Source organism: Aspergillus pseudodeflectus (assembly GCF_044049435.1).
Source record: "Aspergillus pseudodeflectus strain CBS 756.74 chromosome Unknown BJX68scaffold_43, whole genome shotgun sequence".
Taxonomy (NCBI): Eukaryota; Fungi; Ascomycota; class Eurotiomycetes; order Eurotiales; family Aspergillaceae; genus Aspergillus; species Aspergillus pseudodeflectus.
This window is the reverse complement of record NW_027263819.1, coordinates 237,960-259,346: the sequence shown is the minus strand read 5'-3', so window position 1 is coordinate 259,346 and position 21,387 is coordinate 237,960. Positions and strand designations below refer to the sequence as shown.

The 21,387-nt window shown below is 51.3% G+C and overlaps 7 protein-coding genes across 7 annotated transcripts; 2 read left to right on the top strand and 5 right to left on the bottom strand.

Moving 5' to 3' along the window:
• Positions 1-1,554: 1,554 nt before the first annotated feature.
• On the bottom strand, positions 1,555-2,989 carry BJX68DRAFT_277922 (uncharacterized protein; the record flags this gene model as incomplete). Its single annotated transcript, XM_071048421.1, has 3 exons — positions 2,818-2,989; positions 1,871-2,756; positions 1,555-1,838 (listed from the first exon to the last, which is right to left on the bottom strand). Exons 2-3 carry the CDS (start codon positions 2,754-2,756, stop codon positions 1,555-1,557), a joined length of 1,170 nt encoding a protein of 389 aa, XP_070895952.1. The 5' UTR covers positions 2,818-2,989.
• Positions 2,990-4,016: 1,027 nt separating this feature from the next.
• BJX68DRAFT_243563 (ankyrin repeat-containing domain protein) lies at positions 4,017-8,635 on the bottom strand. The gene is made up of 3 exons (XM_071041165.1): positions 7,241-8,635; positions 5,155-7,191; positions 4,017-5,103 (listed from the first exon to the last, which is right to left on the bottom strand). The coding sequence occupies exons 1-3, from the start codon at positions 8,534-8,536 to the stop codon at positions 4,195-4,197; spliced, it is 4,242 nt and encodes a 1,413-aa protein (XP_070895951.1). The 5' UTR covers positions 8,537-8,635; the 3' UTR covers positions 4,017-4,194.
• Positions 8,636-8,804: 169 nt separating this feature from the next.
• BJX68DRAFT_152646 (uncharacterized protein) lies at positions 8,805-10,858 on the top strand. The gene has a single exon (XM_071036693.1). The coding sequence runs from the start codon at positions 8,884-8,886 to the stop codon at positions 10,597-10,599; it is 1,716 nt and encodes a 571-aa protein (XP_070895950.1). The 5' UTR covers positions 8,805-8,883; the 3' UTR covers positions 10,600-10,858.
• Positions 10,859-12,033: 1,175 nt separating this feature from the next.
• Positions 12,034-13,260, bottom strand: BJX68DRAFT_269909 (MBL fold metallo-hydrolase; the record flags this gene model as incomplete). Its single annotated transcript, XM_071046472.1, has 2 exons — positions 12,034-12,838; positions 12,902-13,260. 2 exons carry the CDS (start codon positions 13,258-13,260, stop codon positions 12,034-12,036), a joined length of 1,164 nt encoding a protein of 387 aa, XP_070895949.1.
• Positions 13,261-13,954: 694 nt separating this feature from the next.
• BJX68DRAFT_269908 (zinc metalloprotease) lies at positions 13,955-15,077 on the bottom strand (the record flags this gene model as incomplete). The annotated part of the gene is made up of 4 exons (XM_071046471.1): positions 13,955-14,140; positions 14,231-14,456; positions 14,525-14,727; positions 14,844-15,077. 4 exons carry the CDS (start codon positions 15,075-15,077, stop codon positions 13,955-13,957), a joined length of 849 nt encoding a protein of 282 aa, XP_070895948.1.
• Positions 15,078-17,608: 2,531 nt separating this feature from the next.
• Positions 17,609-18,875, bottom strand: BJX68DRAFT_257294 (fungal specific transcription factor domain-containing protein; the record flags this gene model as incomplete). Its single annotated transcript, XM_071043312.1, has 2 exons — positions 17,609-17,633; positions 17,680-18,875. 2 exons carry the CDS (start codon positions 18,873-18,875, stop codon positions 17,609-17,611), a joined length of 1,221 nt encoding a protein of 406 aa, XP_070895947.1.
• A 1,476-nt stretch (positions 18,876-20,351) lies between these two features.
• BJX68DRAFT_269906 (ankyrin repeat domain-containing protein) lies at positions 20,352-20,963 on the top strand (the record flags this gene model as incomplete). The annotated part of the gene is made up of 1 exon (XM_071046470.1): positions 20,352-20,963. The coding sequence occupies one exon, from the start codon at positions 20,352-20,354 to the stop codon at positions 20,961-20,963; it is 612 nt and encodes a 203-aa protein (XP_070895946.1).
• Between the last annotated feature and the right edge of the window lie 424 nt (positions 20,964-21,387).

Here is a 21,387-nt window from a genome sequence, read left to right as displayed (position 1 = left end):
TCTCTACGGTGTATCAAGAACATGGAGTGTGTCGGCCAGATGGATTGAAAACTAGTACTAAGCCCCGAATAACCCACAATGCATGTAGTTTGCCTACATTCAGTACATGCAATCCAACGCGTCTTCTTTATTTCAGGCATGTGAGCCCTAATACCACACAGAAAATATCATAGTGACCACCCTCCCGGGATAGTAGCGGTAGGCAGCGATATTCCTCCAGCTGCATTTCCAGGGACATAGCTCTCGTCATCGCTCGAGTCAGTGCTCGTGGTGTTGGTAGTCGGTGTATCGGACCCGGTAGCAGGCGGGTCAATCGCAGACTCGGACTTATCAACATCTGACATTGTCGACAGTTTCACTCTCCTCCTCGCCAGCACCGTTGCCGGAGTCGACCTCTGAGGTGTTGTCGATATCATTTGTCATTCGTGTTGTCCTCAACCTCACCCTCACCCTCACCCTCACCCTCACCCTCATCAACCCCCTCCTGCGATAATCATAATCGAGTCACGTATTATAGTCCTCCCACGGACTACTATGGCTCGACTGCGGCTCCTACAGCTGGTACAGGCTACCGTTACAGGGGATCCGAAGCTAAAAGGAGGCGTCGATGGTGCCTAGATCAGCCATGTTCGGGAGCCAGATGCTGGATGGGTCGCTTCAATTAGTGCTAGTTTTCCCGCATGATGTAGACATAAAGATCGAAACGAGAGGGTTACTATGGATGGGGTGGTATAATAAACCTCTCCAGGTCGACGCAGATGTAGAACCAGGGGGCAGTTTGGATCGTCGAGTGAATCTATAAAGGACCTCTCGCTTTGAAGGTGGCACCAATCGTAGTTTCGCCGAGGCGCCTAGGCTGAGCCTGCGGGGTGCGTAAGTCTGACTATCAAGTCACGATGAGATGGGATGGGATACCTATTAATAGCACCATTGTAGCCAATGGGGGCTTATATAACACTCTGTTCAACGTCGACTCCGGGTTGATTGTTGCAGACTCCAATTCAAGTCCCAGGGCGGAGAAGAAGGATTGGCCGCCGAAGACTTGCCACCACTGAAGCAACGGTCAGATGTGATCTTCGTCTTTTGGCAGCACATAACCGGAAGCAATGTTCAGGGTCTGCAGCACCACATACAGTACTCAATTGCCAACGACGACAAATGACTACACCGTTTGCATCATGCAAAATGCTGTAGGAGAAGACGAGACGTTCTCAGAATGGGAGACTATTCAGCCGTTGCGGGGAGGAGGAAAGACGTTCCGGCCAGGTTCCCAGGAGTATTACGCTCTCCTTGGTAGCCCCAATGGCTCTGGGATCGCTTGGTTCTTTATTCAGCATAAGGCGCAGCTGGGTATAAAAACATTGTCTGATATCACGATATTTGGAGCTGAGGGTGAGGGATGTATCTACTTCGCGATCACGCCTGTCGTGTTAGGATGACCTGGGACTTTCATATACCACTATGGTCAATGCGCCTAGATTATTTGATGTTGCGATATAATTTCCGATTTATTGCAAACTACAAACATTTTCCGCGGCCAGACGCAAAATCGCATCAGCGCCGGGTGTGCTGCCGCCGAATTATTTCTTCCCAGTCTTGTTCTGAAAATATCGAGGATAGGGCAAACCACAGCGGCATCGGATTCCCCTTCATGGGGTATCCCAGCGCTTGCAACCTGTCTGTTTCCCAAAACACCAGGCCATATGGACGAAATATGGACAGCTCCAGGTACCTGATTGGAGACTGTGTCGACACCTTGCTTCGCCACAGACAATCATAACCACGGGATATTCCATGCATGGCCCTCCGTTTTGTTTCGTCCCATTCCTCCTGGTCATCTGTCACGGGTCTATATTGTCGCAGCAGTGACTCTCCTCCTCCAAATATGCAACAGAGCGCAACCATGACAGCACGTTTTCACGGCCGCCTGCCTGCTCATCCGACCAAAGGAGAAGGGTTCTCATCTGCTCTGGGAGGCTTGTAAGGCTGGTCTGGAATCTCTCCCAGAAGCCGTCCACATTGTGGGTTGACAAAACGTCTGCATGCTGCGATATCTCTGGAATAGTCGGTGACTCTGCTTGGGCCGTGCGCAGCTCGTAAAAAACCACAACATGCAGCAGGGAGCCGATCAGCCGTTGTTCCTCGAATCTCGTGAGCGAACCGATATCAACGGGGACAAAAGGGATACCTTGTGGGCGTTGGCTCGGGTCGGTCGGGGGGCCGCGATTGAGATACTTTCCTACTCGCATCCCCTTGCCTTGGGCTGTGAAATCCCTCTGGGGCAGATGCTCGACCGGGAGTTTCAGGCATTTCTCAATCATGGAGTGGGAACATTTATGAGCAACACATCGCAGTTTTGCCACAAGGTCAAGCAGCTTAAAGAGCACAGCTGACGGTGTTGGTAACGGTATTACCTTTAGTACAGGGGACTGTTCGCGTGGAGGCCGCTCCCCGACATATCGTAGGCTCTCGACTATCTCTGCGTATGAGTGCACAACATCCGTGCCGATGGACTGTCGGCTCCATAGCAGAATCACTAGCCTGACCAGATCGCGAATGTAGGGCAGGAGACCTCTGTCGCGAGAGGGTCTAGCCATAATTGCATCGATAATCCGAGCAAACAAATCATTGTTCTCGCTTAAAAATACCGCAACATACGGCGATGCACTATACAGGCTGTGCAGCGAGAACAAGTCCGGGAGACTCGACAGAACATTTTGCAAAGCGAACCAGGGGAGTCGGGCAAAGGGATCCATCTTCATGCATCATTAGCAAGTGCAATGCGAAAAAGCCTGCTAGGCGAGAGGGGGGTGATGCCGGTTGATGATTTCGAGACTAGCCTTGTATTGCAGCAAGATGGGACTATGGTTCTAGCTGAGCTAACACTGATAACTATTGTGACAGAGACAAAGGCCGTCCTCTTTTATAGCAGAGTCGATGCCGTGGTAAGAGTATATGGGCCGGAAGGTCATGGAGGCATATAGAAAAGTTGAAGGTCTTGTCATTCTAATTGTCGAGCGAGAAAGTACGATATTAAATACAGGAGGAACACCTGAACGGAGCTAAACCTAAATAGGAAAGAGGGGATAGTTGACTTTTAGTGTGGCAAATGGCTCTAATCGCTGAACCTTCCCGTCGACCGAGCGGTCTTGGTAGAGTTGTCGTATTGGATCCTCGGCGGGAGGACACTCCGGCTGACAGAGTACTACACTTTTATAGAGGATGAAGTTGGTAGAAGAGATTAGAGAAAGCTGGATCATGACAGAGTCTATAGACTATGAGAGAATATTGGATCTTTGAGTGGGTAACTAAGAATCGACTTGTTGTTCTATCTAGGAGGTGAGCGATCCTCAATATATACAGGAGGTCGCTGCTGTGAATAGGGGGTTCCTCAGGAGCTCAAACACTACGTGAAACTCCCATACAACGCCGAGATCACCTTGGGGTCGCCATTCAATCGACTTACCGTTTCTGGCTCACAGAGAAAGGTCCCTTTAGTCTGTTATTAGGTCAAACTAGAGGTGAGGGAGTGCTCGGGGTTCCTGGATTGGGAGCACCAAGATTTTGCGAAACGGTCGCAAATCGCTCAGGGCGGCCTTCCCATCACATCGTATTCCCCTGGCTGGGAGTGTTGTAGACAACGCTGCCGACAGCGCGCTCAGAGGAAGGTGTAGTGAGCTTGGTAGGCGAATAGGGGGCTATAATAGTAGGAAAGGGGATGGTGCAGACTGTAAATATAGAACTGATTCGGACACAAACGAAGTACAAGTAGGGTAGGATAGGGACGATGCAGTTTGAGGTAAGAGAGAGAACTGTCACTTACTAAAGTAAAGCAGCGGATAGGTTTGTTCTGCCTAACGACCGTTTGCGCCGATTTCGCGACGATGTCGGTACCTGGCAGTGGACGGCATTAACGCAACCACTCGAAACTCAGTAGTCAACCTATACACCTGCTTCTCTCTACTACCTTACCTCTGCGACGTGGTATACAAAGCAGCTTCGGTGGCATACTTTTTCCGCACCAACTCGCTGATTATGGCTGCACCTACACACTATCAACATGCAGAAGCGGATCTCCAAGATTTGCTCGTTTGGGGTGAGTGAGCTTTCCTGTGGCAGGGAAAAATACAGACTGACACGTCAACAGTGAAACCGAGTAGGATAAAATGAGTGAATGGATGAAAAAGATACATGCTATTCAATCGTCAGTTTAGAGCATTGCAACAATCCTTCATCAGTTCGACGAAAACTCAACGCTGTAGCGCCTGGGGCTTGACCATTGGGAAGTAACAGAACCTTCTTCCTATCTGTATTAAACAGCATGACCGTATTCGCTTTGACGAAATTGAAATTCCGGAAAACAGTCGACGCATATTGCGTCAAACTGGTGGCCGGCGCACCGATGACAAGCCGTAGCAGCCGGTTCATTCCCCATTGAAGAAGAAAGAGATAGTCGCCCGTGTGAGGCTCCACTTCTGGAACAGTAGAATTGGCGTCAATGAGAATTTTGCATATCGTTTTGCATCTATTCCTTTTCGATCGGTGATCGGTCTCAGCCAGCAAGAGCGACTCATCACTAAAATGAACGCTATGCAACGCCCACATCAACGGAGTCCACCCTTCAATCTCCTTAACAGAGACTTCGATGTGCGGAAGTGCTACCAGAGCTCGTACGGCATTGAGGTGTCCCCTCATGGCTGCGTAATGCAATGCCGTTCGACCGTACCGATCTTGCGCGTTGATTGTAGGGCCATCATCTTTGACAAATTTGTCTGGAAAGGTTTCGAGAAGAACTTGGACTAAAGAGAACTGTTGGGCTGATTCTTGGGAGTCGAAGTCGCTGTCTGCGATGTGGAGAATAGAGTGCATCGAGCCGCAATGGAGAGAGCAGAATATGTTGGCGCCGCGTTGGAGTAGGAGCACGACTGCATCTCTGTTCTCGAAGTTTCCGGCGGCGACGTTGAGGGCTGTTCCAGTGGGCTGGATGTCAAGATCTATGTCGGCTCCGTGGTCAAGGAGGTAGGTGACAGCGTGAGTCGCGTTGGACTTAGCCGCTAGATGCAAGACACTCTGGCCATCTGCTCTGGTTTGAAGTTGGGCAATCTAGAAGACTATCAGCACAGCTTTTGAGTGTATAGCATTTTCGAAATATACCTCTTTCGCATTAACTCCAAGATCGGTTAACCTAGAGAACACCAAGTCAATCACCGCCACTGAGTCATATTCCGCTGCCGTGAAGAGTATGCCCTTCAACATCGCTGTTTGTTGGAGCACTTCTAGTCGTCTGAGCATTACTGATAGTGGCCCAGGCATATCGCCTTTCACGCAATGATCAACGGCGGCAATTACAAGACCAAAACTGGGAGTCGTGGTGTCAACAAAGTCAAGCACCGCGTCCATCGTCTCGGAGTTATATTTTCCAAATCCAGAACCATCCACTGCCGCTCTTATGAGCAGTTCCGCCTCCCATCCCGGATGTTGATGGGCATCGGCGCGGTCGAATGGGCCCAGTTCTTCTCTTGAGGGTTGTTTGGGACTGAAGCCTGCTTGCAAGATTGACTGGAAGATCCATGGGTCTGACGCTGGAATAGCCAGAAAAGGGTATGCGTCCAGAATGGGTTCTAGCACATGTCGTTCTGGGAATACCGACAATATGGCGCTCAATGTCCTGTCCAAAGCGTCTTTGTATTCTACTCCGTGCATGACCCATCGAGCAAAGGGAGCCATTAGAAGATGACCAACGGTGCCAAAGCCAACGAGATGGATCATGTGTATTTGGTGAGATGTTTTGCGACCAAGGAATGCGGTCACTGCTGCTATGGTGTTTTTGACCTTGATCAATTCTTCAACAATATTGTAGAAATGACAAGAAACAGCAAGATGAAGTGGTGTTAGATGGTAACTATGTTTGCACACTGCCACCTTCGTCACTGCGAATGGGTCCGCTCCAAGAGCTAGAAGCGCCTTGACCGCCGTTACGTTTCGCAACATTGCTGCGTAATGGAGTGGCGTGGAGTGTGCGTGAAGAAACAGACAATGGCTCTCAATCTCAATCGCCCCGGATGTAATGGCATCAATGTTGCTGCCAAATTTGATTAGGAGTTTGCAGATTTCATCGACTTCGTCTTCGCGGAAAAGGCTAAGCCAGTGCAAAGCAGTCACTCCATTGTTATCAGGTCGACATGGATCCGCACCGAGTTCCAGGAGATACCGAGCCACGAGAAACTGACCGTAACGACAGCTCTGGATCAAGGGCGTTTCTCCCCATAGATTAGGTTCGTTTATCTCTCTGGAGCCGCATGCTTGAATGACTGCCATCACATTGTGCAGTGCTTTCCTCTGACCGAGAGGACTATTGTTCTCTGCAACCATATGCAACGCAGTATCCAGCAGACCAAAAGACAACCCAATCTCTGCTTCATTGTCCCGATATGTTTGGACTAGACTGAACGAGTCGTGATAGTCTGACTCGGTTTCGAGGTGCGTGTTGTTATATTGGACCATACTCCGTAAGAAAGATTCCGAGAAAGTCTCCGAAGGATCAAACCGCTTGGCGGCCGACTCTAGTATGGACGAATGAGGCTGGACTTCAAGCGTAACCTTTTGAAGTTTGTTTAGGAGGGCCTGCAATGTCTCTTCTCGGTGATATCCTGATGGAATTGATGGAATTTGGCATATTAGTGAGACAGTCTCCTTGCGTTTGAGAACTAAAATCCTATTCTTCTCAACGTCGATCGCTGATGTTCTGCTGTAGACCGGAATGTCACGCTGACCCGAGGAAATGAAGATTTTTGAGACGTCATGGAAATCAACTAGCTTGTAATGCTGGATGCGTCTGGCGTAATTGGCACTCCGAGGCTCCATCAGATCCACATCGCTATCACTGAAGGATATGTATGATCTCTTCATATATTCTCGCAGCAACTCCTTACGATCCGGAAAGACAGCGAGAAAAGTAGCTTGCCAGATGGCTCTGCATCCCCGATCATTGCGATCAGCTGCTTCGAGCAAGCATCCCGATGCAGACTTCAGATCAGCGGCTGTACCGAATCCTGAGGTAAAGCAATTGGCGAGGAAGGCCGGAGCAAGGCTCGAAGGGCTGTTGGAGTTGCGTGCGAGCTCGGCGAATATTTGAGATTGCAGCAAGTCGGGTAGTGGAGGGAGATATGAACGGACTAGCAGTATTGCGAGCTTCACTACGTTAATTTCTAGTAGATGGGGATTTGAGGGTGTCACTGACCTCTTGGGGAGAAAAGTGGCCTGTTTCGACTTTCCCATATGGCTCTTCGTCCGGGTTACTGATCGTTTCGTCGTTCGTGTCGGTCGTTGACATATGTGTTAGCAGTGATAAGACAGAACTCGCTGAGCTGCGTTTACTGGGATCGTCTTGAAGACATGCTTCCAGGCACGCATGTATAGTGCTCCGTATTTGAGCTTCGTCAGAGTCATTGTTTTCAAAGACCAAGGCTCGTGAGAGCGCGAGTACACCATTGCTCTCAGCGCAAATCTTGTCAAGTTCACGCTCTAACTCCGAATCATCCACTGTTCTTGAGTGTCGTGCCTCCTCGCGATGTTTGATCGCCGAAGCAAAATCAACACCATTCGAGAGGATTGCCACTAGTAGCAGTCCGAGACCGAAGATGTCGCAGAGGAGATAGTCGCTGGCTGCAATTGTGGGCTCATAATCGTTGGAATCGCCAAAGTATGCCGCATCATCCCTTCGGACCTCTGGTATTATGAAAGGCCTTGTTCCAGTATATCTTGGTGGATGCCCAAGAGCTTTTTCGTAGTCACTGACCACGGTTGCGTGACTGAAATCTGATATCTTTGCGATCAATGATGGAGATCCGGTGTTGTCATCTTCGAACAACAGAACATTTCCCAGTTTCAAGTCGCCATGAGCCACTCCACAACGATGGAGTTCGTACACGCCATTGACTACGTCGCAACAAAATTGTATTTTCCGCTCCAGAGAGGCGTTCTCGCCTTTGGCTGTCAACCGATGAAAGAAATGATCGAGAGTTACCGTGTCGACCGTCGCAAGTGGCATCACCAGACAGGGTGATAATCTCGTTGGCCCGTCAATATCGACTTTCTCCCAGAAGAATCCCAGTACTTGAGCAACATTCTTTGATGACTTTAAGGCGCTGTCGGACATGATACGCACATCTTGGTAACAGCTCCTTAACCATGCTCCGAGAGAAATTTCGTGGTCGAACCAGGACCCTTTTCGCCGTTTCTGCTTGACTGCAACGGCTTGTGGCTTTATGTTGTCTAGTTCCGGTGTTATCGATGTCTGATACACTGTGCATGTCGTGCCTTCGCCTAGGAAGCGTCGACCTTTTTGTATCTCGACTGGGTGGAAGTAGTGAATCTGGTTTCGTATTGCAATAGAAGTGAGTGCATATGTTAATGAGAGATCCCCGAGATTTGCATGGGAGAGTAGCATCTCCCGTAGGTCGACTGAAGCTGCTGAGGAGAGAACAGAACCTGCTGACGAGGCTGCAGATGAAGCTACGTATCCTGGGCTCGACATCGCGTTCTGGAATGTCAAACCGACGTCGAGAGGCCGAGATGGCTTGAGATGTTTGTCACAGAACGTATATACTGCAGAGGTTGGGCGAATAATTCCTTGATTGAGCACTCAGGGTGCAGAACTCGAATAAGTGTGAAGATCATCAGATAGTTACGGAACGGAATACCTAATTTACCGTACCCAACCCCACCCCAGCCCCACCCAACCCCACCCTATATGAACCCTACTCTCATTCACCCAGCCTTCAGGCAGTAAACAGTTTTGTGATCTTCACATTTCTATCAGCATCATTGAAATATTGTCCTCGCCCCTGAATACCACCCAGTGGATCATCACTAGACTCGAAAATGGATATAGTGGGTTTAGCGTTCGCGACATTCGGCTTCGTCGAGGGGCTGGTTCGCACATACGACAAAGTCTCGACCATCATTACAGACGCAAAACAATTCGATTCCGACCGCTCCAAGCTCATCGCTAAACTGACTACAGAGAAGGCCGTTACGCTCCAGCTACGTGATCTCCTCTTTGCGCGTGTTCCGAACGCTCAGGACCCTTCATTCTTTGACCAGTTAGACCGAAGTGCTCAATTGAGCATTCATCGAGTATTCGAGGGTTATGCTGGTACTATTTCGAACTACTTACCTCTGGAACAGCGGGTTTTAGGCTCGGAAACGACAGTCTCAGGACATGAATTGCTTTCTGAAGATATGAAGCGACTTCAAATTGAGGCCTTGAATGCAACACTATTGCCGGATTCAAAACCCAAAAATAAAGAAGTGTTAAAGTCTAAGACATCAATATTGCGTTGGATATTCAAAGACAAGGCTCGTCTGACCAACTTCTACATGGAGTTTGAGATGTGGAATGACAAAGCCATTCGGCTCATCGAAGTGCACCTTCTGACCCATCAATCTCGACTTTCTCTTATGGATTCTCACATTGGAAGACCAGAAGTACAAAAGTTGGGAATACGAGATGCAATCAAGGCGTCTTCACGCGCAACACAACCGCAGCTTCCCCAGATCTCCGCAGAAATATCAGACTTTGAGAAACCGTGGTCAGCTCTCCAAAACCAAAGCGCCATTGGCGACCACAGCACCCTCAAACTCGGCAGATACGACAACAACGTCGTCGTAGTGGACTCCCGAAAACGCGATGCAGGACTCACAGAAACCCAACGAACCACCGTGACCCGCCGCCTGAACCAACTCTGCTCCATCCTCGAAAACCTCCACAACATGGAACCCACCGTCCCCCAATGCGTCGCCTGGATGCAATGGGTCGACAAAAGCGAAACATCTCTCCTCTACCACATCCCACCCACGCTATCCCCACGCCCTTTCTCCCTCCTCGACTGTCTCCCCAAACGCTCCTCCACAACTGGGCCCTCCCTTGACGAACGCCTCCAAATCGCGTATCAGCTAGCAGCAGTCCTCGACCGCCTCCACACAGTGAACTGGGTGCACGGAAGTATCCGTAGCGACAACATCCTCTTCTACGAGCCAAAGTCCCCTCCAGACGACGAGAGCGACTCCACCCACATCCTCCCTGCCCAATGGTTCCTCTACGGCTTCGACTACGCCCGCCCAATCGACGCCACGTCCTCGTTTAATACGGATACCAACCTCGCACGCAACATCTACCGCCATCCACAACGCTGGGGCGTACCAACAGAATCATTCGGCCCCATACACGATATCTACGCTCTCGGCGTGGTACTCCTCGAACTAGGTATGTGGCGGAAGGCAGGGAGTATGGTGAATGTGGTGTCGTCAACATCGAGTAATGCGGCGTTTGAGGTGCAGAAGGCATTGGTGAAGAGGGCGAAGGAGCATTTGGGGTTTGGAGTTGGTGAGGCATTTCAGGAGGTTGTGCTCAGGTGTTTGCAGGGGAGGTTTGACGCTGGGAAAGGAAATGGGGAAGGGAGGGTGGAGTTGGCGAGGCAGTTTAGGGAGAGAGTGGTGGATGAGTTGAGGTTGTTCGCTTTTCCGAGGTTGGGGGCGAGTCAGAAGATTTCGGCGGGTTCGTTGGCTCAGATTGAGAGTGAAAGTGAGGATTGTTGATGCATATGGGGGTATATGATGGCGTGTCAATGTACTATTACGACAGATCAACAAACAACAGACACATACTGCTTGCTGATGGTGACCCCACTCGGCGGGGCCCAAGAAGGGACACGACCGAAACCCATAAGTGCCACGAAACGACTAGGCGACTAGGTGAAGGGTTGGTAGAAGTTGCTCAACCTCAGTGGCAATGGATAGTTCTTCTGGAGGAAAGTAGGTTGGTGGAGGTTCATTGATGTCAGTAGATAGAGACTCCGCCGTGGAATAATATTGATTGAATTGCTGAGCGCGTTGTGCAGCGCGAGCAGACTGGCGCTGGTTCCTCTGCTGGGCTACCCTTGAAGCTCAAAATTCTGATAATGCGGACGGAATCTCCAGCATTGATGCCACTAGTATCTAAAGAATTAGCCTCATAAGAGGCAGTGTTGTTGTTAGGTCAAGTCAGGTTTTCCTTCGTGTCATTAGCTATATCTAGCAAATGCCCGCCAAGGCGCTTCTTCTTGAACCCACTCATTGATCATGCTTGAATCCTCTCCTGCAGCTTCGGCGCTGTGTCGATTCTCGGCAATATTTTCGTGTACCGAGTGGGAGTCGGGCGTACTGTGGAGGGGCGCGCGAAGCACCTCAGGGCTCTTGTCAACAGCATAAGAATTCATCTCGCGCCGAATCTGTTCCCCCGACCACCAGCCATCTTATCACCGTTGTATCGATTATGGTAGCAGGTCACAATGTCATTACTTTACCGGAATCTTCAAGGAGGGCGGGGAAGCGCTAACTATATCAGGCTGCACTAATGCCTCGGGCCGCCAACAGTGGAGGTCAAAATTTACGCTTGGCAAGAGTCTTTTGGCCTCACCACACCACGTGAACACAATATCATAGTACCAGAAACGAATGGCGCTCTGAATCCTCCCAGCTTATCTGCCATATCATATCCCAAGCATCTCCACTGGATTTCGGCTCTAGCCTATGCGGCTTGAAAGGGCTATAAAGGTCTTGCGAAGATCCATTGATAGTTATTTGATCAAAGCGAGAGATTAAAAAAGCTCTAGGCGTGGCGTAGACTCTAAAGATACATGGGTTCCTGGCTTTGTACCTGCAGGGAATGCCTGGGGAGGAGAAGGAATAATCAATCATAGAGAGTTTAGATTTAGAGTAAAGATTCCTTGAACTTGATCTATCAATGCGATACTGCAACTTAATGACGTCCTTGGAATATTTGAACTAACCAACCGCTACATAAGCCTCTGGCGTCGTACTATCTTGGCACTCTTTATTGATGATCCAGAGACACCATACTCGCACCTTTCTGAGTATCCTGACCTTCTCCAGCATTTCAGCCCAAATCTAGCAAGTAAAAGAAAAGAAAACACAGAGTGTTGTATATCGATCGAAGCGCTCTACTTGACCATCACCTTGGTTCTTTGAATTTCAAGCAGCCCCAGTATTATCGCCTACATTCTCCCCCGCCAGCCTCAGCGCCTCCTCAAAATCACCAAGGAATAACCAACGCCCCGCCTCCTTCAACCCCTTTACCTTCCAATCATTCGCCGCTCTCGGAAACAAGTCCAAGATCTCACGTATACTCGCGTCATGAGCCGCAACGACAAAGACATTCTCGTCCGCATCAAACCTCTGCACAGCTTTGATCGTAGCGCGCGCGTCGTCGATGTCAGACGCCAGCGACTCCCCAGTCGGCGTCTGTGAGATTGTAAAGAATGGCGCGGTATCGGGAGTGCTGTCTGGGTAGCCAAGAGGTTCGTGGTAGCGGTCTGGGACCTTGGTTATGTCTGATAGAGGATGGATGGCATGGAAAGCTGTCCCGGGGCAACAGCGGCTGCTACCACGCAGAGCAACAGATTGAGGGAGGTGACTGGCCGCGTGTGGTCGAAGTTCAGCGAGGTGATGGACGCTGTCACCAGCTAAGTAAAGGAACGTGTTGTCCGTCGTACGGGCCAAAGCATTAAGATGCCCAATCGCGTGTCCTGGGGCTGAGAGAAGGTAGAAGCTCCCGTCACCAAAGTAGTCGAGCGCTTTGAGGCCGCCAATGTCCAAACTAAACTCGGGGAGTGACAGTTCAGCGACTTCGCGACCGGCGAACTCACGCGACAGGATTTGCGAGTCGGGTGCAGTGGGGTACCCGGGGAAGAAGGCTTGTTTAATCCCCGGGCCGACTATTAGTTTTGTGGTTGTGGGGAAGAGCGAGGGGCGGCCCACGTGGTCCATGTGTGCGTGGCTGCAGTCGATGTGAGCTTTCTATAGAGGGGCATGGAGGAGGGCTGGTTGGGCAAGGAAATACCTCCAGATAATCGCCTCAATACTATCAAGAGCGACATTATTCTCTTCAAGAATCTCCGAAACATATTTCTCCACTCGCATGAACCCCATCCCCATGAACCATTCAGCCACCTTGGGCGGGAAATCGTTCACCACATCCTTGGGCGTACCAAGGTCGAACAGAATACTCCGCTCCTCGCCAGCCGAGTCAACATGCTTGACGAGAAAGGCATACGCAACCGCCGTCAATTCATCGAAGCCTTTGATCGGCGGGCCCATAAAATAGGCAGCGGGGAATTTGGCATCGAAGGTGGTGTCGATGATAGACACTTGCACCGTTGATTTAGAAGCGGGGATATTGAGTGAGCGAGTGGATGACATTTTCAATAACAATACCTGACCCTGACTCTAGATTCGATCAAAACGTTTGTGTTGGTTTTATATTAATTAACCTTACTCCGGAATAAGATGGCAGGCCCTGTCCGGCATGTTTTCCGGTGCATCATAGATGTGGTCATCGGGCGTTGGCCATGACGTGGAGGCTCTTCTGCTAATTTGTCAACCAGACATGGCTGAAGTATTAGTAAGGGATGAGAAGCCCTACTTTCGACCCCCACTGGATGCACGTACCATATATCAATGGCCGAGAAACTTGATAGCAACCTTTTTGGACAGTGCGCTACGTTAACTAGTCGGATAGCATGACAAGCTGTTGATATCCCTTTTGTCTTGAGAAACTTTTTCATGACTTACACTAAGGCGAACCTGCTGAATATTGTCGACACCGAAGAGGCGGTGCGGAGAGCCGCGTCTATCCCGTGTGGGGCGGCGCTTAAGTATCTGAGACATCGGCCAACATCCTGGTCGTTATTCGTTTGGTGACAAACGCGGTGCGTTTGTAACATCAGTTATATAAGGGCGATATATCTCCTAGGATAGTTCCGGAATTCAACAGTTCCAAAACTCTCTTTCCCCTACATAGCTCTTGGTAACTTCCACAAATATATAGTTTCGCCTACTCAAACTAGAACAGGATTACCCATCAAGTACCAATCTCAACTCATCTTTACACACTCTAGCTACTACTCCCAGGATCCACCTCCGTGCCCGGATCCTCCGCGTCATTCCCCCTGAAAAGCGTCCACATGTTATGCATGCGCTCAATCTGCCCCGCAGTCCATTGGAAGCGGCACGCGTCGTTTGTGTAGTCCATGTGGTTATGGATCGGGTCTCGCCCCTCGTCCGGACAAGTGTCGCGAACCTAAAAGACTGTCGTTAGCCCGGCCCTAAACGCATATAGCACATTTGCCCATGACAAAGCCTCCTTATGGGAGTACTAGAGTATACATACCAAAGGACACCCCCTCGCCGGCGACGTCTCGGGCGGCGTATCATCCACCTCATCCCCGCCATCGCATCCCCCCTGAAAGGTATGCAACAAGCCCAGCCAATGCCCAGCCTCATGGCCACCTACTTTACCCGTGTTTGTGCCCGAGGCGCTTCCGCCGGGTATATACTGCCTGCCCATGACCACGCCGTCTCGCTGGGTGTTGTTGGCAGCGTCCCAAGGGAAGGTCCTGCAGGTCCGCAATCATGTTTGATCTAATACGCAGCAACAAGAGCCTGGCCAAGCGGACAGACTCACGCATACCCCGCATAGCTATACGCAACCTGCGGCACAATGTAAAAATTCAGCGTCTGGATCCCGCCGACGCCGTACTGCTTGATCTGGGCATCGGCGGCGTTGCCGTACCACACGGGTGCGAGGTCGCCAATCACTTGGCGGTCGGCGCCCGCGAGGATGAAGCTGAAGCCCGTGGGTTGAAAGACTTGGTTGAGGACGTAGATCTGTGCGAGCCCGCGCCTTGCAGTTAGTCTAGTCCCCCCCACCCCCCTCTCCTCTCTTTAGGTATTATGCAAGGGGGCAGATTGCTTGTCCTTGCGCTGTGTGGTGTGTATCATACCTGCTGTCCCACGTCTCGGGCGATCGTGCTGTCCGAGTCGTCATGTGCGAAGACGTGCACGTACACCTCTACCTGGTTTCCGTCCGTCTGGCGAGGGTGGATGCCCCCAGAGGCTTCCTTGTCTCGGAGCTCGCGGTGGATGGCGAGGCCTTCTGTGGAAGGCTCGGAAGCGCCGCACCAGGCGGACACAGTGCTGAAAAGCGCGAGGAGGGTCAGAAGGGTGGAGAGCAACATGTCTAGAACAAGGATAGCATGTAATATATACTCCTGGGTGAATCTTGCGATAGAGACTCCCGTTATACCTGCAACAAGCCGGCTTATATGTTGCTTTAGTCCCCGGACCCCAGAATTCGGACGTCGCACAGGTACGAAAGGTCCGTCCAGCACGGGGCAGCAGTGGAGGGCTAGGCAGCCTGTCATACACGTCTATAGTCCCAGAAGCATGAGGGTGTATTACAGCATGTGCCAGTCCCATGCACATGGTTACCTCTTGGCTCCATCTTGGGGAAGTGAGCACAGGCCATATCATTGTGATCTTTTCCACGAGGTACAAACCTCTAAGCCTGCCATGCCCACAGACCAGACCCCAGATAAACCGCGACTTGAAACCAAACCACCAGCCAGTCCGTTTCCACCTCGCGCCACCCAGCCAAACTCGGCCTGAGAAATAACCCGCATTTCCAACTAGGGCGCCGGCCATGTGAATATGTACGTAGCCGCTGGACCTCCTCTTACAAAAAAAAGTCAAAAAGCACTGCCATTGGATATGCATCTATTTATTGTCATGAGGTTGCATTAACGGGATATACACCGGTTTCTTGCTCCTGCTATCCCTAGCCATTCTCCAGCACGTTGTGTAGGGGCAGTGACCGCTCCCTGCTGGTAACGCATATGTACGGAAATTGTAGATTGTAGTCAAGTTAGAATGAATCCCGGAGTTGGCGACCCAATGATTCAATCCGGGTGCGGTTGAGGATTATTCTTCCCCATAATGGCATCAAGCGACGGATATCAACTGTAGGCAATATATCAGGCCATTCCATGATGCCGCAATAAGATGAAAAGGCCCCAAGGGATTTCGCAGCGGGCCATGACGCTGGTTGGATACTCAGTAGTTAGCACTAACGGTTCAACCTATAACTAGGCATACTTCTTCGCTGCTATTTCTCCTGCCAGCCTTGCTGCCCACCACCCAAACCGGCCCAACAGCCTAAGCTCACTAGTTGACCAGGATAATGAACTTTCTTTCTATACCATTGCCTGTTAATATTAGACGGATACAGAGACCCTAGTAGCTGGCATTAGAAATAACTATATCCCAATGCCTGGTGTAAAATGTCTGTGCGCCTGTCACCTGCCCAGGATTCTACATGCACGACGCGCTGGCCAGGAAGGAGAGATTCCTCTGAACAAGTATGTCTTTAGTGAATGGAATCTGGATGAGGGATCATGGGTCGTTGCTAGCTGCGACTACACCATTGACCTACAACAGGACGTGAGGACAATGATCGTGTTGCTGGCGCATGTAATTAAAACCCGGATATACTGGAACGAGCTTTGAGTACTTGGCTTTGATGTGTTCTAGGAAGATATAGTCAAGATACATGGTGAATAAGCAATTAGCCGTTAGTCATTCAATCACAATACGCCATCTGTGAAATAAACGGACTGTGACCAGGGTATTCGCACCTTTTGGTGCATATACCATGCCCCTGGTCGAGGCGAGGGCCCCCTGTCGCACTCCCCACCCATAAGGCTAACTCGGAGCATTCGCGGAAGGTCTGTCAAGAGAGCGCAAATATCCCGATCAACGACATTGACTTCTCATGTTGCTCATATACAGTATCAAACTCAATAAATATCGTAGAGAAGCTCATTGGGAGTGGTACTCTGGCCTAGAGCATCTTTAATCGATTTTTTACGCTCTCCACGGGGACGATGGGGGACTGGTAGAAGGAGGCCGCGGGGATTGTAACCAGTAGGCTCCGGTACGGCTTCAAGCCCATTCAATTGGCTTTAGAGGCGACTGGGTAGACCCGAACTGTCCACTGGAGCGGGTGCACGAAGTAAAGGCGAGCGGCGTAATCGTCATCGGGCTCGATTAGTTTTGTGGCCTGGAAGTTCTGGACAGTTTGGGCGGAGAGGCTGCCCAAGGTACTGAGGTCAATTTCGTCTCACGGGTACCACGAATGTCGCCACAGCTCTAGATAGAGCTTTTATACGATATAGATATCAAAACATATCTTGCATATCCGGCGGCGGTGCCCCCCACCCCGCACCCGACTCCAAATCCAACAGAAACCCATTAGGATCGAGCAGTTGTTGTAGCGGGGGGTTGCTGGCGAAGAGGAACAAGGGGTCGATCAAGGTATTGGAGGAGAGTAGCGGACCGGCCATTGGTTGAGTATCGATTGGTGGGAGGAGGTCCAGCATTGGTGCGTCAAATGTGTCTTTGAAGCTCTGCGCCTGTGATTGCGGCTGCGGCTGCCAGTTTGATATTGGGATTCTGGTGCCGTATGGTGGTGGAGTGGGGAACGGTGGTGGTGTACACATACGATGGTCCTCTTGCGCTGTGGACGGTTCTAATAAAGCTACCACATCTGCCTGTGCGTCGCTTTGGGCACTCGCCCCAAGGTGTGTGAGTGAATTATCAGCCAGACTATTGTCTCTCTCTAGGCTCCCAGGCGTTTTACTCCCTTGCTGCTGCTGCTGCCACGCCTCAACCTGCGCTTCAAGTGTCTCCAAACTTTGCTGAACAGCGGTATTCATCTCCCAGAAGCTAACACACTTCTTGTACGTCAGATGCAGGACCTGATATCGCGAGCGAAGAACCGACCGCAGCGTGCCCGCTGGTGAACAGAGCTGGCTGCGCATCAGATTGACAGCCGATGCGAGCCAAATTGCGTTGGAAAGAAAGGGATGGATGTAGCGAACGTGGTCATCGCTGCTGCGGTGGATGATGGCCAATATGTCGCCGGCGGCGTCAAAGTACTCCCTTGCCCTTGGATGCTGGCCATCATTTGCGGTGCAGGGGCTGTCGTCGTTGCAACCCTCACGACTGGTGGGGAGATTGACGCGGAAGCGGCCCTTGAACACGTCGTAGCGGCAGATCATCAATCGCGCGAGGTGGATCATAACGTAGATGTTGTAGATGGAGCAATGCGCCTGGCGCTGCGATGTAACCTCGCCTGGCTTGCGAGCCTCGAATCCCAGAGGTTGCTGCATGTATTTGAGGTGACTGGGCAGCGCCAGCTGGAAACACCGAACGGCATTGGCGATGACCTCGAGATGCTGGCGGGCTTCATTGACTGTCTCCGACTGGGGCCGCCGGCCCGGAACCCCGCGAGGGCTGGAGATACGCTGGGCCTCCTTCATCAGCGAGTTGATGACAATGAACCAGGCTTTGGCAGACTCGTTCCCACTGCCTTCGAGAGCCTGCCACCGACGGGTTGGGTCCTGCTGGAAGAAACAGCTCGACCGCGGGGTCCGCGCAAACCAGTACTCGTCTTCGATTGGCAGCAGAACCTCCATCTGCGACCAGGCGACCGCCGTCGGGGTTCGTCGAATCGCCGTGGCAAAGACGTCCATTTCCCAGATGGCCCACCACGCCCGGCGCTTCTCTTCGTCCGCACACCACCGGTCTATATCCACGACATTTCGCGGGTGCTGCACATCAACCAGATGCAGGTTCATCTCATATGCGAGCCGGACGCAGGTCCCAAGGGTCCGCCATGCACGGCCCAGAACACCCTGAGTCAGCTGGCAAAAGGCAGTCAGAATGGCCGCCTGGAGCACACACAACGGCGGGGTCCGATCGCCACATTCCTTCATCGCGTCGTCGATCAGTCGCAAGGCGAGGTTGAGATAATGGGTCGCCCGACAGTTGGTTTCTTCTTGTGGTTCGCCTTGGTGGGAAAAGCGCGCGCAGAAGGTGAACATGGCAGCCAGGAGGGCCGCGGCTTGGGTCGGGCATTTCATAGCAGCCAGCTTTTCGGAGAAGCTGGGCTCGTGGAACAGATTGATTGCCACCATGTTGTCAAAGTATATGTTGATGCTGAGCACTGTTAGATGCCTTCCTTCTCTTTTTAGGATAACTCACAAGTTCTCAATCTCTGCCCGGTCCATCCCCAGGGCAGCACGCGTTTGCCGTAAGATATCCTCCGAGTGGTCATCAACCACCGCTACGGGCGATGCACCAGGTTCACTATTAGGCGGAGACGGCTCATGAGATGGATGCAAGATAAACGCCAGATCAACGGTTTTGACCTCGGTGGCCGGGGCTGCATCGTCGCCATCCTGCGCATCCGGCTCGACCTCGTCTTCCTCCCCTTCATCATCCAACGTTAAAGGTTGATGACCAGCAGCCACAGCTCCCACCCATCCTTGGCCCGTCAGACAGTTCTCTCCACCGAACTTGCTGCGCACTCGTCTCTTGCGGTGCAGTGAACCGAGCTTGGGACCGGGCTTGAGCGGGCCGGGAGGGTAAGTGCAGGGCTGCTCGATCTGCTCACAGACCAGGCAATGGGGGAAGGTGCGGTCGCTGTTCACGGTCTTGTTAGCGAGGCTAAATCCTTCCGGATATTCCTCTATCTTAGACCCACCATTTGACCTTGCGTCTGAATACTCGGTTAGCTTCGAAGTCAGGCGTGCTGCGGAGCGGATCTGTGTGGCCGAGACTTACTTGCGACACAAGTGACAGGAAATCTCAGCACGACTGCTCTCTGGTGAATGGGCCATTTTGTCACTTTGAGTATTAGTAGAGCAAGAAGACGGGCGGGAAGGAATGGGGAGAGACCCCTGCGCCCTGGAGAAGATCAAGAGGGCATGTCATCCATGGCCAACCATGACTAACTCATTACCCCGGATTTAGTCCCGTAGGACACCTCGTTACACAACGTGCCAATCCCTGTAATCTACCATTTCTCAGAACTACCTCTAGATCCCGCATCGCTCATTTGGACGTTCTATAACTTACCTCGCCTTGTTTAACGTTGCGCGATTCTATTTATCAGGGCGGCTAGTATCCTGAAGAACATACAGATCGCATCTATCCAGCAGGGAGGTGATAGCAATGCAGATATCTGTTGGATTGGAAAGAACTCTTTGTCACCAAAGTGCGATTTTCTTTAGCTTGATAGGAGCATCTTCGTATTATCGCCAACCTTGTTTAATCTGTGAGACACAGTCTGGCTTCAAGACAAAGAATGGGCGGGGCCGCTTGGACCCAACAACAATTCCAAAACGGGGCAGTCTCTGAATGGGCCAAAAGGCAGATCAGAAATGCTGGAGGTTCCAACAGTTCTCCTTGCTGGCTCAGATTGTGATAGATTGTGGAGGAGTATGCATTCCAGATCAAGATTCTTCGGCCTGCAATCATGATGGCCGACAAGACTAGCAGCCATATTGGTAATTGTACCACTGGTTCAGGGTGGGCCCAGGAAAAAGAACCCCTTGATGAGGCTGAAATAACAAGCAGAGCACAGATTTCCATGGAGCAACCATGCCGAAATGGTCAGCCTGTTACTCGAGCGTGGCGCATCGCCAGACCCCGTTGACGACAAGGGCGACACGCCGCTGCTCAGGGCTCTGAGTCTCGGCAAGATGAAGGCGGCAAGGGTGCTGATAAAGAACGGGGCAAAGCTCGATCAAGTCAATCAGCATGGCCTGACGCCTCTATTGAGAGCTGTATTATCCAGCACGGTGGGTGCGGTGTCGTCGTTGATTGAGGAGGGCGCGGTGGTGGATCTCTGTGCGGAATTCTCGCCCGATTACAATGAAGATGACCCTGATTATCGAAATTTCAGCGACAATGACAGTCGTGTTATCAATGGCCTGCCTCGCATTGTTGACAACAGTGATGCCTGGGTCAATGCAGTTAGGCCCGAGCGCAAGGACTTTGTCAATCTGCTACTGCGATCCGATTTTTTCCCTCGACCTTGTCTTGCCATCGCCGCTTGGGAGCGGACAACAGTCTTCCGACTTCTAGTCAAAGAGAGTGGGACCTTTCCTCGGGGCCCTATAGAGGTTGGTGCCCTGCGGACTGCGATACAGAAATCCAGGGCCATTGCTAAACGTCTGGTATCCGACTGGCAATGGCCACTGACCGTCCGCATTTTTTAGGCCTCTTTGACGCAATGGCGGAGATTCATCTGGTTGGCCCCTTTGCGCTCGGTGTGTGTCACGAACTGTTAAACCAAGAGTCTCAGGCCTCATGCTCTGATAAGGAGGTTCGTAAGGCTCTGAAGATACCGTCAACACTGTTGGCAGCCAAGGACGTACTGGATCCGCTGTGGCTTGTTGCAAAACGAGATGTGCTTTACAGTGAATCTACAGGCGGCGAAACGGGTCTGTGGGTGGTGGGTCATGATGACGAAGAGGACGCTGGGGGTACATGGGATGACTATCAATCATTCAATGACTTGGCGTCAGAGTATGGAGCGAATGATTATACATCAGACGAAGGTCTATCAGACCAAGGCGAATCGGACCAAGGTGAATCGGACCAAGGTGAATCGGACCAAGGTGAATCGGACCAAGGTGAATC